The sequence below is a fragment of the Bufo gargarizans genome, unplaced genomic scaffold, assembly GCF_014858855.1.
Source record: "Bufo gargarizans isolate SCDJY-AF-19 unplaced genomic scaffold, ASM1485885v1 original_scaffold_1960_pilon, whole genome shotgun sequence".
Classification (NCBI taxonomy): Eukaryota; Metazoa; Chordata; class Amphibia; order Anura; family Bufonidae; genus Bufo; species Bufo gargarizans.
Genome location: NW_025334585.1, coordinates 115,345 through 134,508, shown reverse-complemented (window position 1 = coordinate 134,508; position 19,164 = coordinate 115,345). Strand labels below are relative to the sequence as shown.

General features: G+C 41.9%; 1 protein-coding gene across 1 annotated transcript in view; it reads right to left on the bottom strand.

Annotated features, from left to right (window-relative positions):
- Window positions 1–19,164, bottom strand: part of LOC122923815 (chromodomain-helicase-DNA-binding protein 5) — a gene marked incomplete at its 3' end in the record, with an annotated part of 156,264 nt that overhangs the window by 119,283 nt on the left and 17,817 nt on the right. Inside the window, exon 2 of the mRNA XM_044274662.1 lies at window positions 13,744–13,874. Coding sequence (XP_044130597.1) covers window positions 13,744–13,874 — 131 coding nt within the window. The remainder of the gene's footprint in view (window positions 1–13,743; window positions 13,875–19,164) is intronic.

Below are 19,164 nucleotides of genomic sequence, written 5' to 3'. Positions count from 1 at the left end.
AGGGGTTGTCTTATCTGAGACAATGGGGGCATATCGCTAGGATATGCCCCCATTGTCTGATAGGTGCAGGTCCCGGGCCCCAAATTGGTGGAGTGTGCACTGCGCATGTGCAGCCGCCCTTTGTTCATTTCTATGGGGCCGTCGAAAATAACCGAGCTGGCGCGGCTATTTCTATCAGGCCCATAGAAGTGAATAGGAGCCGTGGTCGGCCTTGCGTTGTGCACCCCATTCACTTCTATGGGGAGAGCGCTTAGTGGTGGCCGGACCGGAGTCCTCCAAACACCACTTTGGCAGTTCTCGATATAGATGCGGTCCCAGCGGTGCGACCCGCACCTATCAGAAAATCAGGGTATATCCTAGCTATATGCCCCAATTGAGACAACCCCTTTAACACCTACACACTGTTTTTTATGATCTCTATGAAAGTTATGCCAATACCCTTTGACTCCTGCCCACCTCTCCATGATTCTGCTCCTTCTCCTATTTTGGGGTGGCCTCTATCAGGGGTTTGGTTAGAAGTTGCCACAGACTGGATTTGGTGACAAAGCGTATAACCAGAAAGAAATGAAGGATATGCTGAATCCTTGCCCTGAACTGTCCGCTCCCTGCACCTTCCCACAAACTCTTCATCTTGATTTAACGGTAAGTGGAGGAAGGCTTTCACATACTGTGTTCTGGGAATGCTGTGTTGTGCCACAAGGGAGAAATTGTAAATGAGATACTGCATTGCAGTCAATGAATTCTTTACTGGAAGCATCATGTCTTGCATATATTGGATGTACACAGGACAAGTAACTACTCTCATTGTATAATTGTACTGGAATAGACACATGACACAAAATAGGAACAAATGTGATTATTTTGTGGCTCTTTGCTCAAATAAAAAAAAATATATCAAGTTTTCCCCCATTTTTGCATTCAGTACCCCATAACGAGAAAGTAAAAACTGAATTGTAGAACGTTTTGCAAATCTATTAAAAAAAGAGAAAAACTAAAATGTCACATGGACATAAGTATTCAGACTCTTTGCTATGATTTGAAATTTAGCTATGGGGCCTCCCATTTCTCTTGATCATTTTTGAGATGTTTCTACATCTTGATTGGAGTCCACCAGGGGTAAATTCAGTTGACTGGACACGATTTGGAAGGACACCCCCTACAATTGTCTACATAAGGTCTCACAACTGACAATTCGTATCAGAGCAAAATCTAAGCCATGAGAATTGCCTGTAGAGCTCAGAGACAGTATTATGTGGAGGCACAGGTCTGGAGAAAGGTCCAAAAACATTTCTGCTGCACTAAAAGTTCCCAATAGAAGTTTGGAACAATGATGACTCTTCCTGGAACTGGCCGCCCAACCACATTACGTAATCAGGGGCGCAGATGGGAGAAACTACCAAAAGGTCAACCGCCACTGCAACACTCCACCAATCAGGGCTTTATGGCCAATACAAGCTTCTCCTCAGTAAAAGACACATCAAAGTCCAACTAGTGATTGAAAACAGACATTCATAGCTCTAAAAGGTGGCATCAAACGCCATTGCACATGCCATAGACTCCACAATGAAAGAAATCTAATTGTTCAGATACAAATAAGACCCCCATGTGATACTGTAGGCACTATGTCATATGTTAATCACTGTTTACTAATGAGCATCATTACACTCCTAAATGCTGCGACTGCCTGAAAATCAGTGGAAGAAGAAAAGAACGAGCAGAACATTCCTCAAAAATCTGTCACACTACACAATGCTGATGTTCTTCTGGCTGGGCTCAGTCATTACAATCTTTAATTTCCTAATTTAACAGAAATTTGGAAATGAAACATTTGTCATGTCGATAATTACAATTAAAAATCCATTTTACGTTATCAATTCTTTATCTGATGACAGAGTGCCACTCCGGACGATCAAGGGGAGATGTGTTCACTCTATATATCACTGACAAAGGAAATTCTCATTCCTTCTATGCCTCTGTGGGAGGCAGGAGCTGGAGAGAAGCTCATTCTAGTTAGAGACTGGCCAGGGTCCTTGGGTTGGAACCTGTGACATCAACAAGATAGGAGTGGTGACATCACTGAATAAGAATTACTCAGCCAATCAGAATCAATGGAATGTCCACAGTTTTTTTTGATAGGGGTGGAAAGGGGCGCATTTAACTAGCAGCCCGGCTGAACTGGCTCCAGTCTACTATGGCATAGCCATTTCTAAGACAGAAACAGTTTTACACAAAGTCTTAAGAAGTCCGCCCGTGAAGTTTGACAGGTGTAAAGTATGCTGTGAAACTGTGATCTCGGAGTACAACAAGGTTCTGTTCATTTGGCATTCAATGGTTCAGGAATACAACCAACCCAACAGAAAAAATGAATACCAAACTAGGTGCATTGTCTGACATCCAACAGATTCCAGATCCCACATGTGGAAGTATGAGAATATAAAGAATGAAAAGTACCAGTAAGAAAGGGCCGTATCTTTCTGCACGACTTGACTACACAGTAAAAGCACCCAATGGTTCCAGAAATCAAAGCAATAGATTGTCCTTGGCATCTGTCCTAAAAAACCTATATTTGGGTCAATAACAGGCAGAATAATACTAATTATATTAGAACCGACACATACCTCAGATATACCTATAGAAAATCATATGGGGGCCTAGATATATATAATACTACTCCTACTCCTACAACAACTCTACAAATAGCCCCTAATAATAATAATGAGAAATACTCACATTAATTATCAAGCGAAAATCTTTATTATTGGTAAAAATTATATATAAGACATGGTGAATACATAAGGGAGGAGGTGGCTACAAGACAGCCTCACCCCCAACCCCTGATAGTGGAGATCACACTAGAGAAACTCAGGGCATAAGTCTACGAAGATAATGATATAGTATCCACGGGTAATAGTTGTGCACACAGCCCAGGTGGCACATAGTATAGACTAGTGCACTAGTTTAATTAACAATCCCGGACATGTGCTACAAACATACAATGTATAGGGGTCAGATAGCCCCAAAAGGAGGTGCGGGCCTTAGTAACACAAAAGTCAGAAGGAAAGTCCGTACCTCAAGGTATGTATGAGCTGCACGACATAACTACAGGTCCTTCTCAAAAAATTAGCATATTGTGATAAAGTTCATTATTCTCTGTAATGTACTGATAAACATTAGACTTTCATATATTTTAGATTCATTACACACCAACTGAAGTAGTTCAAGCCTTTTATTGTTTTAATATTGATGATTTTGGCATACAGCTCATGAAAACCCAAAATTCCTATCTCAAAAAATTAGCATATCATGAAAAGGTTCTCTAAACGAGCTATTAACCTAATCATCTGAATCAACTAATTAACTCTAAACACTTGCAAAAGATTCCTGAGGCTTTTAAAAACTCCCAGCCTGGTTCATTACTCAAAACCGCAATCATGGGTAAGACTGCCGACCTGACTGCTGTCCAGAAGGCCATCATTGACACCCTCAAGCAAGAGGGTAAGACACAGAAAGAAATTTCTGAACGAATAGGCTGTTCCCAGAGTGCTGTATCAAGGCACCTCAGTGGGAAGTCTGTGAGAAGGAAAAAGTGTGGCAGAAAATGCTGCACAAAGAGAAGAGGTGACCGGACCCTGAGCAAGATTGTGGAGAAGGACCGATTCCAGACCTTGGGGGACCTGCGGAAGCAGTGGACTGAGTCTGGAGTAGAAACATCCAGAGCCACCGTGTACAGGCGTGTGCAGGAAATGGGCTACAGGTGCCGCATTCCCCAGGTCAAGCCACTTTTGAACCAGAAACAGCGGCAGAAGCGCCTGACCTGGGCTAGAGAGAAGCAGCACTGGACTGTTGCATGTCATTCGGAAATCAAGGTGCCAGAGTCTGGAGGAAGACTGGGGAGAGGGAAATGCCAAAATGCCTGAAGTCCAGTGTCAAGTACCCACAGTCAGTGATGGTCTGGGGTGCCATGTCAGCTGCTGGTGTTGGTCCACTGTGTTTTATCAAGGGCAGGGTCAATGCAGCTAGCTATCAGGAGATTTTGGAGCACTTCATGCTTCCATCTGCTAAAGCTTTATGGAGATGAAGATTTCATTTTTCAGCACGACCTGGCACCTGCTCACAGTGCCAAAACCACTGGTAAATGGTTTACTGACCATGGTATTACTGTGCTCAATTGGCCTGCCAACTCTCCTGACCTGAACCCCATAGAGAATCTGTGGGATATTGGAAAGAGAAAGTTGAGAGACGCAAGACCCAACACTCTGGATGAGCTTAAGGCCGCTATCGAAGCATCCTGGGCCTCCATAACACCTCAGCAGTGCCACAGGCTGATTGCCTCCATGCCACGCCGCATTGAAGCAGTCATTTCTGCAAAAGGATTCCCGTCCAAGTATTGAGTGCATAACTGAACATAATTATTTGAAGGTTGACTTTTTTTGTATTAAAAACACTATTCTTTTATTGGTCGGATGAAATATGCTAATTTTTTGAGATGGGAAATTTGGGTTTTTATGAGCTGTATGCCAAAATCATCAATATTAAAACAATAAAAGGCTTGAACTACTTCAGTTGGTGTGTAATGAATCTAAAATATATGAAAGTCTAATGTTTATCAGTACATTACAGAAAATAATGAACTTTATCACAATATGCTAATTATTTGAAAAGGACCTGTACATGTGACTACAAATGGCACAAAAGTATTTACCCATAGTGGACAATTTGACCGAGGTTCTCAGTGTGCTGCTGCCGCGCGTTTCGCCAACCCTGCGGCTTTGTCAGGAGGCTTAAAAGCTTCACCATGTCTTATATATATTTTTTACCAATAATAAAGATTTTTGCTTGATAATTAATGCAAGTATTTCTCATTATTATTAGGGGCTATTTGTAGAGTTCTTGTAGGAGTAGTAATACTAATTATATAGTTTGCACATAGTTATACTCTTGTACATAGGAAGTAGAATCATAGTAATTATATTCTTGTACATAGGAGGCAGTATTATAGTAGTTATATTCTAGTACATAGGAGCAGTATTATAATAGTTATATTCCTGTACATAGGAGGCAGTATTATAGTAGTTATATTCTTGTACATAGGGAGCATTATTATAGTAGTTATATTCTTGTACATAGGAGCAGTATTATAGTAGTTATATTCTTGTACATAGGGAGCATTATTATAGTAGTTATATTCTTGTACATAGGAGGCAGTATTATAGTAGTTATATCCATGTACATAGGAGCAGTATTATAGCAGTTATATTCTTGTACATATGGACAGTATTATAGTAGTTATATTATTGTACATAGGAGGCAGTATTATAGCAGTTATGTTCTTGTACACAGGAGGCAGTATTATAGTAGTTATATTTTTGTACATATGGACAGTATTATAGTAGTTATATTCTTGCAAATAGGAAGCAGTATTATAGTAGCTATATTCTTGTACATAGGAAGCATTATTATAGTAGTTATATTCTTGTACATAGGAGGCAGCATTATAGTAGTTATATCCATGTACATAGGAGCAGTATTATAGCAGTTATATTCTTGTACATATGGACAGTATTATAGTAGTTATATTATTGTACATAGGAGGCAGTATTATAGCAGTTATGTTCTTGTACACAGGAGGCAGTATTATAGTAGTTATATTTTTGTACATATGGACAGTATTATAGTAGTTATATTCTTGCAAATAGGAAGCAGTATTATAGTAGCTATATTCTTGTACACAAGAAGCAGTATTATAGTATTTACATTCTTATACATATGGGCAGTATTATAGTAGTTATATTCTAGTACATAGGAGCAGTATTATAGTAGTTATATTCTAGTACATAGGAGGCAGTATTATAGCAGCTACATTCTTGTACATAGGGGGAGTATTATAGCAGTTATATCCTTGTACATAGGGGCAGTACATAGGATATTCATTTACATAGGAGGCAGTATTATAGTAGTTATATTCTTGTACATAGGAGGCAGTATTATAGTAAAGAAATAATCATGGCAAGCTCCAATGCAGAGGTCCGGGGAGGTCCTTGGCACTCCAACACAAACTGGCGAAAAAACAATGGAATCCTTTATTGAAGAATAGGCATAAAATCCAGGTATGCCAAACACATATGGGGTCATTTATCAAACAGGTGTAAAGTAGAACTGTCTGAGTTGCCCATAGCAACCAATCAGATTCCACCTTTAATCTTTCACAGCTCCTTTAGAAAATGAAAGGTGGAATCTGATTGGTTGCTATGGGCAACTCAGCCAGTTCTACTTTACACCTGTTTGATAAATGACCCCAATATGGCACAGAAAAATGCACCTCCTGTGATGAATTTTGGATGTATATAATACCCTTAGTCGTAGCAAGGTGGTGTGAACACGGGAGCTACTTATATCTAATGCTGGGATGGAGTTGTGTAATACATGTGTGGCAGCAGCTCACAGGGAATGATCCCACTGGCCTCAGACACAACAGACACAGCACAATACATAGGACAAACTAAAGTGGAAACCGAAATAAACAGAAAGAAAAACACCAAACCAGGTCAAAATCAATAGTGTAATAAAAAATCTTGCTTGTGGTTGAGTCCATTAGGTACACAAGTGCCCAATTTGAATACCCATCCAGCTTCAGTACTTAATACTCTGCAGTGTGCATCGCCACCTCTGACTGGCAGTCACTTTTCCGATGCCTCGTACCTCCAAGTGTGAACTGTTACCTTCATGCACATGGAGAATATGATGAGAAACAGCAGATATATGGTTTAATGGTTTCATGTTCTTATTTTCCAAATTGGTGCCTGCCATCTAAGTGTTTGCAGATTCTGATTTTGAGGGGTCGCACTGTACAGCCCACGTACTGTAGTTTTACATTTAATAAGCTATATTACATTAGTACTATTACAGTTTATGCACAGTTTGATTTTATACTTGGTATCGTTGGCTGAAGAAAAAATCCTTGGATGTTTTTTACACTACAACATGTGTATCACATTTAAAAGGAAGCATTATACTGTCACCAAGTTGGCTGAGCAGGACAACCAGCCGCATCCACAGACTAGGGGATCTGTGCTAAAGATTTGGGGTTTTAGGGATACGTTGAACGCCACCTTTGAGGATTTCTGAGAAGCAAGGATCAGTGTTTAATACCGGGAAGTATTTCTTCATAATGCCATTGATAAATTCACAATTCACCCCATAAGTCACACTGACATTCCCCCCCACACACACTTTGTGCATCTTAGGCTGAGTTCACACGGGCGAGATTTCCGCGCGGGTGCAATGCAGTAGGTGAACGCATTGCACCTGCACTGAATCCTGACCCATTCATTTCAATGGGGCTGTGCACATGAGCATTTTTTTTCATGCATCACTTCTGCAATGCTTTAAAATCGCAGCATGTTCTATATTCTGCGTTTTTCACGCAGCCCTGGCTCCATAGAAGTGAATGGGGCTGCATTAATAACGCATTGCATCTGCAAGCAAGTGCGGATGCAATGCGTTTTTCACTGATGGTTGCTAGGAGATGTTGTTTGTAAACCTTCAGTTTTTTATCACGCGCGTGAAAAACGCATCAAAACGCATTGCACCCGCGCGGAAAAAACTGAACAACTAAACGCAATTGCAGCCAAAACTGACTGAACTTGCTTGCAAAATGGTGCGAGTTTAACTGAACGCACCCTGAACGCATCCGGACCAAATCTGTCACGCTCGTGTGAACTCAGCCTTAGGCCCCTTTCACACGGGCGAGTTTTCCGTGCGGGTGCGATGCGTGCGGTGAACGCATTGCACCCGCACTGAATCCTGACCCATTCATTTCTATGGGGCTGTGCACACGAGCGGTGATTTTCACGCATCACTTATGCGTTGCGTGAAAATCGCAGCATGCTCCTCTTTGTGCGTTTTTCACGTAACGCAGGCCCTATAGAAATGAATGGGGTTGCGTGAAAATCGCATGCATCCGCAAGCAAGTGCGGATGCGGTGCGATTTTCACGCATGGGTTCTAGGTGACAGTCTATTCACTGTATTATTTTCCCTTATAACATGGTTATAAGGGAAAATAATAGCATTCTGAATACAGAATGCTTAGTATAATAGTGCTGGAAGGGTTAAAAATAATAAAAAAGTTAACTCACCTTCTCCTCTTGTTCGCGTAGAGGCCGGTCTGTTCTTTAGCTGTGGCTGAAGGACCTTTGATGACGTCAGATCACATGCTCCATCACCATGGTGATGGACCATGTGATTGGAGCATGTGATCTGACATCACCTCAGGTCATTCAGTCCACAGCTAAAGAACAGACCGGCATCTACGCTAACAAGAGGAGAAGGTGAGTTAACTTTTTTATTATTTTTAACCCTTCCAGCACTATTATACTAAGCATTCTGTATTCAGAATGCTATTATTTTCCCTTATAACCATGTTATAAGGGAAAATAATACAATCTTCAGAACATCAATCCCAAGCCCGAACTTCTGTGAAGAAGTTCGGGTCTGGGTACCAAACATGCGTGATTTTTCTCACGCGAGTGCAAAACGCATGACAATGTTTTGCACTCGCGCGGAAAAATCGCACATTTTCCCGCAACGCACCCGCCTCTTATCCGGGCAAAAAACATGACGCCCGTGTGAAAGAGGCCTTAGGCTGCGTTCACACGGGCGAGATTTCCGCGCGGGTGCAATGCAGTAGGTGAACGCATTGCACCTGCACTGAATCCTGACCCATTCATTTCAATGGGGCTGTGCACATGAGCGTTTTTTTTCATGCATCACTTCTGCAATGCTTTAAAATCGCAGCATGCTCTATATTCTGCGTTTTTCACGCAGCCCTGGCTCCATAGAAGTGAATGGGGCTGCGTTAATAACGCATTGCATCTGCAAGCAAGTGCGGATGCAATGCGTTTTTCACTGATGGTTGCTAGGAGATGTTGTTTGTAAACCTTCAGTTTTTTATCACGCGCGTGAAAAACGCATCAAAACGCATTGCACCCGCGCGGAAAAAACTGAACAACTAAACGCAATTGCAGCCAAAACTGACTGAACTTGCTTGCAAAATGGTGCGAGTTTAACTGAACGCACCCTGAACGCATCCGGACCAAATCTGTCACGCTCGTGTGAACTCAGCCTTAGGCCTCTTTCACACTACAGTATGTTGAATTCAGTGTTTTGCGTTCCGTTTTTCACGGATCCGTTGTTCCGTTTTTTGCTTCCGTTGTGGTTCCGTTTCCGTTCCGTTGTTCCGTTCCGTTTTTCCGTATGGCATATACAGTATACAGTAATTACATAGAAAAAATTGGGCTGCGCATAACATTTTCAATAGATGGTTCCGCAAAAAACGGAACGGATACGGAAGACATACGGATGCATTTCCGTATGTGTTCCGTTTTTTTTGCGGACCCATTGACTTGAATGGAGCCACGGACCGTGATTTGCGGCCAAATATAGGACATGTTCTATCTTTTCAACGGAACGGAAAAACGGAAATACGGAAACGGAATGCATACGGAACACATTCCGTTTTTTTGCGGAACCATTGAAATGAATGGTTCCGTATACGGACCGTATACGGAACGCAAAAAACGGACCGCAAAACTGAAAAAAAAAAACTGTATTGTGAAAGAGGCCTTATAGGGCAAAATGTATGTGCTGTTTCTCATCATATTCTCCATGTGCATGAAGGTACCAGTTTACACTTGGAGACGCAAGGCATTAAAAAAGTGACTCTGCCAGTCAGAGGTGGCAATGCACACCGTAGACCAGGGGTCAGCAACCCCCGGCACTCCAGCTGTTGTGAAACTACAACTCCCAGCATGCTCTATTCACTTCTACGGGAGCTCTGAGAACAGCCAAGCAAGTGTGCAGGCTGGGAGTCATAGTTTCACCACACCTGGAGTGCTGACCCCTGCCGTAGACTATTAACCCTTTCGCTACCAGCACCGTACATCTACATGTGTAAACATGGCGCCCACTCGCACGGCAGATCTGTGCTGTTTCAAATAGCAGAGACCTGCGGCTAATTACCGTGACCAGCAATAATGCTAATCGCGGTAATTAAATTCTTTAGATGCCGTGATCAAGTGAGATCACGGCTCTTAAATGCGCAAAAACCCGGAAGCTCGAGCTACCGGGCTTCCTACCGATGCCCCGTGTGGACAATTGGGGCATCGGTAGTTGCGCTGAACACTTTCAGCCTCACTGACAAGGCTGAAAGTTTTCATGATGCAATTATTATTTTGCCCACCAGATGGCAGGCAAGGATAAGAAATGAGCAATATCCAGTTTAAATCGCATTTTAAAAATCCTTGATAGAAGAAAATTTAAAATAAAAAAACATAATTTATAGGCTCATATATGAGCCTCAAAATCACCACAAAAAAATAAAAAATAAATGTTAAAAATATAGAAAAAAAATAAAAAAAATAAAAAAAATATATATATATATAAAAGTTCAAATCACCCCTCTTTCCGTATAATTTGCCATTTTTTCATTGCTTCTCTTACCCCCAAAAATTGGATCAGAAAGTCACGCACACTCCAAAATAGCATCAATAAAAACAACAGCTTGTCCAGCAAAAAATAAGCCACTAAACAGCTCAGTAGACATAAGTATAAAAAGTTATAGGGGTCAGAAAATGGTGATATAAAAAATAAATAAATCAAAGTTTAAATTTATTTTTACACTATTTAGACATAAAAAAAACTACATTGTAATCATACTTACCCAGAGAATGAGGGGCATTGGTCAGTTTTGCCGCAAACGGAACGCCGTGGGAAAAAAAAAACGTGAAACGGTGGAGGAATAGCAATTCTTTTCCATTTCCACCCCATTTGGAATTTTTTTACCGCTTCCCAATACATTTTATGCCATAATTAATGGTGGCATTAGAAAGTACAACTTGTCCCGCAAAAAATAAGCCCTCATACAGCTATGTAACCGGAAAATATAAAAAAGTATTGGCTCACGGAAAATAGGGAAGAAAAATTAAAATGCAAAAACTAAAAAACCTCCAACAGTGAAAGAGTTGAATACTGAAGCTAGATGGATATTCAAACTGGATACTTGTGTACCTAAAGCACTAAATTACAAGCAAGATTTTATATTACACTATTGATTTTGACCTGGTTTAGTGTGTTCATTTTCTCTGTTTATTTTGGTTTCCACTTTAGTTTTTCCTATGTAAGTTGCTGGGTCTGTTGTGTCTGAGGCCAGTGGGATCTGTCCCAGCATTAGATATAAGCACCACCCGTGTTCACACCATCTTGCTACGACTAAGGCCTCATGCACACCACTGTGTGTATTTTGCAGTCCGCAAAAACGGATCCGCAAAAAATACGGATGACATACGTGTGCATTCCGTATTTTGCGGAACGGAACAGCTGGCCCCTAATAGAACAGTATTATCTTTGTCCGTAATGTGGACAATAATAGGACATGTTCTATTTTTGCACGAAACGGAAATACGGACATACAGAAACGGAATACACACGGAGTAACTTCCGTTTTTTGTGTGGACCCATTGAAATGAATGGTTCCGTATACGATCCGCAAAAAGAACGGAACGGACACGGAAAGAAAATACGTTAGTGTGCATGAGGCCTAAGGGTGTTATATACATCTGAAACATATGACAGGAGGTGCATTTTTCTGAGCACTCTGGGGCACATTTATTAAGACCGATGTTTTAGACACCATTCTTAATAAACCCCTAAGCTGGCGGGTGGTTCTACCGAAGTTTTGAAGAGGCGCCTGCCTCTTCATAAGGCCTCTTTCACACGACAGTATGTCCATTTCAGTGTTTTGCGGTCTGTTTTTCACGGATCCGTTGTTCCGTTTTTTGCTTCCGTTGTGGTTCCGTTTCCGTTCCGTTGTTCCGTTCCGTTTTTCCGTATGGCAAATACAGTATACAGTAATTTCATATAAAAAATTGGGCTGGGCATAACATTTTCAATAGATGGTTCCGCAAAAAACGGAACGGATACGGAAGACATACGGATGCATTTCCGTATGCATTCCGTTTTTTGCGGACCCATAGACTTTAATGGAGCCACGGAACGTGATTTGCGGCCAAATATAGGACATGTTCTATCTTTAAACGGAACGGAAAAACGGAAATACGGAAACGGAATGCACACGGAGTACATTCCGTTTTTTTTGCGGAACCATTGAAATGAATGGTTCCGTATACGGACCGTATACGGACCGCAAAAAACGGCCCGCAAAACGGAAAAAAAAAACGGTCGTGTGAAAGAGGCCTAACTTTGGCGGATCCTTCGCCAATTCTAAATGTAAGATAGCTGGTGGTAATCAAGGGGGGCAGCTGATGGCACTGGGGGGGGGGGGGGAGCTGGTGGCACTGAGGGGGCAGCTGATGGCACTGAGTGGGGGGCAGCTGATGGCACTGAGGGGGCAGCTGGTGGCACTGAGGAGGGGGCAGCTGGTGGCACTGAGGGGGGGAGCTGGTGGCACTGAGGGGGGGAGCTGGTGGCACTGAGGTGGCAGCTGGTGGCACTGAGGTGGCAGCTGGTGGCACTGAGGGGCTGATTAGTTTTTATAAAGAAAAAAGTTTTTTTATAATTGTTTGTTATTAGAGTACTCGATTAATTGTTGGATTAATCAATAGACTACTCGATTACAAAAATAGTCGATAGCTGCAGCCCTATTTCTGTGTTCAGAAAATAATTGCAGCATGTTCTATGTTCTGCGTTTTTCATGCAGCTCTGGCTCCATAGAAGTGAATGGGGCTTCAGTGAAAAATGCATTGCATCCGGACACAATCAGGATAAAACGTGTTTTTCACTGATGGTTGCTATAAGATGTAGCAATTCTCAAGTTTTTTTTTTTTACGCGTGTGAAAAACGCATCAAAAACTGATTGCACTCACACGGAAAAAAACGTAAACACGCATTGCATCTGGATTGCATAAATTTCTCCCTAAAGCCCCATTCACTTGGGGAACCAGAGCTGCACAATATAGAACATTCTGCGAATTTTCCTGAAGGCAGAAATGAACAATCCTGTGTACAGTCCCATTGACATGAATGGGTCAGGAATCCGGATGTTATGCGTTTGCTGCAGCCATCGCAGCTGGACAGAAAACTCGCTTGCGTGAAAGAGGCCTTAGGGCAAATTGTTTTGCTTTTAAATCAGCTCCATTCTCAGGCTGTACGTCTACAATGCGTTGCTCCTATCTACAGTCTCCTATTCTGAATTACATTTAATTTTTACTAGTAAATTTACAGATGAGTAGATCGGCGCACAGTTAGACAAAATTATAAAAGATAAACCATGACTTGTGCTTATGGTTTTGTGTCCTTGGAAACAGCAACACATTTACATTTATTTGCTGCCATATAACACATTTTAATAAATAGCTCCCTTCATTTACAAACGCACCCATGCGAACGATGGGTCTCAGCAGTCTTATTTCACAGGCTCGCCTAATAAAGCTCTAACATGCAACAGAATGCAGAGATGAGACAATATTACGGTCTAACGGGGAGTATTTTAGCTCCAAAAAGGTAATCAGTCCTTAATAAGAAATGGATATGAAAATGTATGACAGAAATATAAGGAGAAAAATGGGTTGATAGGAGAGGATGGATAGATGTGAGATAGATAGACAGACAGACAGATATATAATAAATAGATATTGATGAAATACAGAATACATAAATGTATAAATAAGTATGGATAGAAGAATAGATACATAGATCTTTCACAAACATCTCGTCATAAAACTTCTTACCTCTTTTTTCCTTCTTTTTGTCTTGGTCACTTTATTTTCCTTAGACTTTTTGGACTTTTTTCTTTTTTGAATGGTGACCTGTTCGTCAGGAAAGAAGTCATCTATGGCCTCCATACCCAGATCTTCATCCTCTAAACAGAGAGAAGGCACCACGTTTTATTATAATTTTCATCTTTTAAGCAGGAAGACATTTCACAGGCATTAAAAGGGGTTGTCTGGAGTTATTTAAAAAAAAAAAAAAAATACAGCACAGTAAATCTGATGGGCAGCAATATATACATAAGCTAAACAAGTTTTAGGCAAAAAAAAAAAAAAAATTATATTTCCTAATTTCCCTAGTTCTGTTCTGGCCCCTTTGTTGACATGCAGTTGCAGAACTGCGGGGGCGTGTAACAACAATCTGAGGTTTTATTCACAATATTTGTGGGTGTCAAAGACTGCCGTTCCCCTTTCCCTGCTCTGCAAAGGGAGAGAATAAAAGTGCTGCCCTGTCTGCGATCTGAATGCTGGGATACTCATGTTGTATGTGTGGGACTACAAGTATAGTACAATGTCATTGCTGATACACACAGGATCTTCCCCCTACGTGTTCTTGTGTAATACTCTGCAGACATTTCCTCAGAGCCAGCAGAAGAGAACAGAGGAGAGGACTCCTCCGGTCTTTGTCAGCTCTGTGTTTGCAGGGTGAGGAGGGAGAGAAGATCCTGTCCTGCTCGACATCTGAGGCAGAGCCCCCAACCCTGAGTCTGTGCTGCTGATGGTTGAAGGGGTTAAACTTTGCTGAATCCAGTGGGAGAGGAGACAAAGGGCAAAAAAAATTCTAGGACAACCCCTTTAAAGCTTCCGCCTTTAGAACTTGAATATGAAAGACTTTTGATGGCTGTTTTTTCCAAATAAAAGGTCAAAAGCATTACAAAAACAAACAAACGAAGTAAACACAAATGAGTTGAAGGTCTACATCCTTTAGCATTCAGAAGTCAATTATTTCCTTAAAAAGTCTTATTGAAAATAATGAAGGTTAGGCCCAACAAAAAGTGGAACAGTTGCCCACAGCAACCAAATTATTGCACTGCGTTTCTAACCTTCACAAGAAAAATCATGACAAGAATAAGGTTGATGTGGCCAGCATCACAACTTTTTGTTTTCCCAATCTGAAATGTCAAGGAAAACCAGAAAAAACCCACCAATGGGAATCTTATCTGACTATTGGGCTACCAAGTGAGCATACGGGCATCTGAGCTCCAAACATCGGCAGTAGAATGGGTCATTCATTGACTTTCAAAGAAACAGTATTATGCCCCATCTGAGGGCACCATAAACTGGTGACCAAGACCGTGAGAAAAACACTGAGTTAGGGGTTGTCCAGCCTTTAGTAAGTGATGGCCTATTCTCAGGACATGCCATCACTAGGTGATTGTTAGGGGTCCAATACTGATTCTAGCAAAACAACTGGGTCAGTTAATGTGATCAGCCCAGCATTTTAATTAAAGACTATCTTTACCAGACCTGGCAGCATACGGAAGCACATGCCCTATCTTTGGCTGTAAATTGCAGACTGCGGACTTATTGAAGTCAATGGGTCAATGGATGCACACAACCAATGTCCATGTTTTGTAGATCCATGGTTTGCCACCTGCAAAATGGACATGGTTGTGTGAATGAGGCCTTAGTTTTATAGTTCCTTAGCCTCAATGTTTGATCTAACTCTTGGGATCCCCACCAATCAGCATAATGAAGGAGTTTGCACAGGCACATAGGCGGACCTCATATTAAAATATTAAACTGCATCTCTCACAAGTATTATATTCACAAACTGAAAACAAAAGTCTATAAAAAAAAACGTTTAGGTGCCATTAATGGACTAAAGCAACCATTCAGTGGCTTCAGCGGAACGGAGCGCCGGCGAATAGATCTTTTTTATGCTAATAGCTTTTTGGTTTGGGCCATAATTAAAATAGTTTTGGGGGTCAGACAGCCCTTTTAAATTTAGCAAATAGACACAAGGCAGATCTATTGCTCATAGTAACCAATCACAGTACAGCTTACTTTTTCCAAGAGCAGTATAAGAACGAAAACAAAGACAGTTTTTCTTTTTAGACAGTTTCATAAATCTCCCTTTGAGCCTTGGTATTCTTTTAGTAGACATATCAATAAACCGGCCCTGATTTAGGTCAAGAACTAATTTCCGTAACCTCAGTTTACTTTGGAACTTATGCCATAATGACTGGTGTGAAACGAGGAATAGGCAAGGGTAAACCCCCGCCTATAACTCCATCTCGCAGCAAAGACAGTAGTGATATCATTTTCTTTAGGCTACATGAACACAACCGTGCATGGATCATGTGATGAGCGCAGTGACGTCACCAAAGGTCCTTTTCCTCCCAGGTCGAAGAAGAAGAAAGAAGAGAAGCCGGGTTGCGCGAACAAGTGGATGAGGTGAGTTTAATTATAATCATTTTTTAACCCCTCCATCCCTATTTTACTAAGCATTCTGTATTAAGAATGTTATTATTTTCCCTTATAACCATGTTATAACGGAAAATAATAATGATCGGGTCCTCATCCCGATCGTCTCCTAGCAACCATGAGTGAAAATCGCACAGCATCCGCACATGCTTGTGGATGCTTGCGATTTTCAAGCAGCCCCATTCACTTCTATGGAGCCTGCGTTTTGTGAAAATCACCGCTCCTGTGCACAGCACCATATAAATGAATGGGTCCGGATTCAGTGCGGGTGCAATGCGTTCACCTCACGCATTGCACCCGCGCGGAAAACTCGCCCATGTAAAAGAGGCCTAGGGCCTTTTTCACACGGGCATCGCATGTGAGGGAAAAAAGGACCTTTGGTGACGTCACTGCGCTCATCATATGGTCCATCACCATGATGGACCATGTGATGAGCGGGGAGCCATCACATGGCCCATCACCATGGTGATGGATCATGTGATGGACCATGTGATGAGCGCAGTGATGTCACCAAAGGTCCTTTTCTTCCAGGTCTTCAAAGAAGAAGAAAGAAGAGAAGCCGGTCTCCGCAAACAAGTGGATGAGGTAAGTTTAATTTTTATAATTTTTTTTTTAACCCCTCCCTCCCTAATTTACTTTGCATTCTGTATTAGGAATGCTATTATTTTCCCTTATAACCATGTTATATGGGAAAATAATAAAATCTAAACAACACCGATCCCAAACCCAAACCTGAACTTCTGTGAAGAAGTCCGGGTTCGGGTCTGGGTACCAAACATGCAGATTTTTCTCATGCGCGTGCATTAAAACGCTTTGCACTCGCACAGAAAAATCACTGCATCCTATCCGGCCCTCACACGCGACGCCCGTGTGAAAGAGGCCCGAGTGTCTGGGTTATTTATTTGTTCAGGGGGTCTGGGGTCTATTTATTTGGACTGTTTTTATTAACAGATCTTGGCTGGGGGTCTGTATTTACAGAGTCTAGGGTCCATTGTTATTTAGGAGGTCAGTATTTATTTTTGCGGTCTGGTTTGGGGTCTGTATTTAATAAAGGGAACCTGTCACCTGCAAAACGCATATTAAACCGACCACAGTACCTTACAGAATCCCCCAGTGTGTTGCTAATCATGTTTTTCTTTCCTCTTTGTGTTTCTTCATACTTGCTAAAAATGCTGTTTTAATGACGGTTGGCGCTCTCTCCGAGTCAGGCTTGAAGTCAAGGGGGCAGCGGCCTCCTTGCTTCAAGTAAAGCTAAGCCCGCCCCTTACCTCTCCTCTCTACAATTAGATGGACATGCTGCCGTGATCACGCTCTTCTTGCGCATGTGCGGTAAGCTGCCTGTTACAGCGTGACGGCCGGACGCGCGCGATCTAACTGTCCGGCGCATCCGCAATCAACAAAATCCAGGCGGGTGAGTGAGGATCGCGCTGTAACAGCGTACCACGCATGCGCTAGAAGAGCGCGATCCCGGCATCACGTCCATCTAATTGTAGAGAGGAGGGGTTAGGGGCGGGCTTAGCTTTACTTGAAGCAAGGAGGCCGCTGACCCCTTGACTTCAAGCCGGACTCGGAGACAGCGCCAACCGACATTAAAACAGCGTTTTTAACAAGTATGAAGAAACACAAAGAAAAACAGGAAAGAAAAACATGATTAGCAACACACTGGGGGATACTGTAAGGTACTGTGATCGGTTTAATATGCATTTTGCAGGTGACAGGTTCCTTTAAGGGATCTGGTCTGGGGTCTGAATTTATTTAGAGGGTCTAGTCTAGTGTCTGAGGCATGCATTTATTCTAAGGTACACATTTATTTAGGGGTCTGAATTTATTCATGGGTATGGTGTCCGTATTTATTTTAGGAGGGTCTGGTGTCTGTAGTTATTTTGAGATTTGATCTAGAGTCCATATTTATTCTGGGGTACATATTTAGTAATATATATGAAAATATTTAGTAAATCTGTTTTGGGGTCTGTATTTATTTAGGGAGTTTGGTGTCGCTTGTTAGTTTTGGGGTCTACTTATAGTATATTTGGGTCTGATTTGGAGTCCATATATTTAGTGGATCTGCCATTATTTGGAGGATCTATATTTATTGTGGCATATTTGAATATAGGGCCTGGTGTCTGTATTTATTCTGGGATCTGCATTTATTTTGGGGACTGATCTGAATTTATATTTTTAGGGCTTTGGTGACTGCATTCATTCCGGGGTTTGGTCTCAGGTCTGTATTTATTTTGGGGTGCCTCATGGGCTTTTATTAACCAGTTCAGACTGGGCCATTTACCTCACTACCTGACCAGCTAATTTTTTTTTTGTAGCCCAAAGTGCAACTGAAATACTTTCTTAACCTCTTTCTAAACCCCTGTACGGTGGAAGTCCAGCATTTAAACATGGTGCCTGCTCAGATGCTGAGAGGGCGCCATAGTTACTGAGTTTCTGCTGATTTAAACAGCAGACATCTGGAGCTAATGTATGTGATCGGCGATAACGCTGACCAGACATTTGATCCCTCAGATGCCATGGTCAATTGTGACCACAGCATCTGAATGGCTCCCCTGTGTTGAGATCAGGAAATCGAGGAACTTCCAAATGCACACTTACTTGGTGATCTTTTTCATCTTTTCAGCTGCAGATATGCCTATTCCCAGGCTATTCTTTTGCCCTGCTTCTCAGACTACCTGATGTACACTGATCAGCTACGAAGTCCAAGACACTACCTGCTGCCCCAGAGTGGAAAGCACTGCTCACATGAGCAGTGCTAGCCAAACCAAGGGCAGGGCTAAACAAGCAGGAAGTGTCTTGGACTACCAAACGCACAGCGTGCTTCAGTCTGAAAAGTGGTGTGGACATCTTGGATGGCAGAAGAACCCAGAAATTAGTGGATCTGCAGTGGAAAAAATGAAAACGAGCCCAGTGCTGTGTTCATACCCCAACTAATGTGAATTTTTTTTGTTG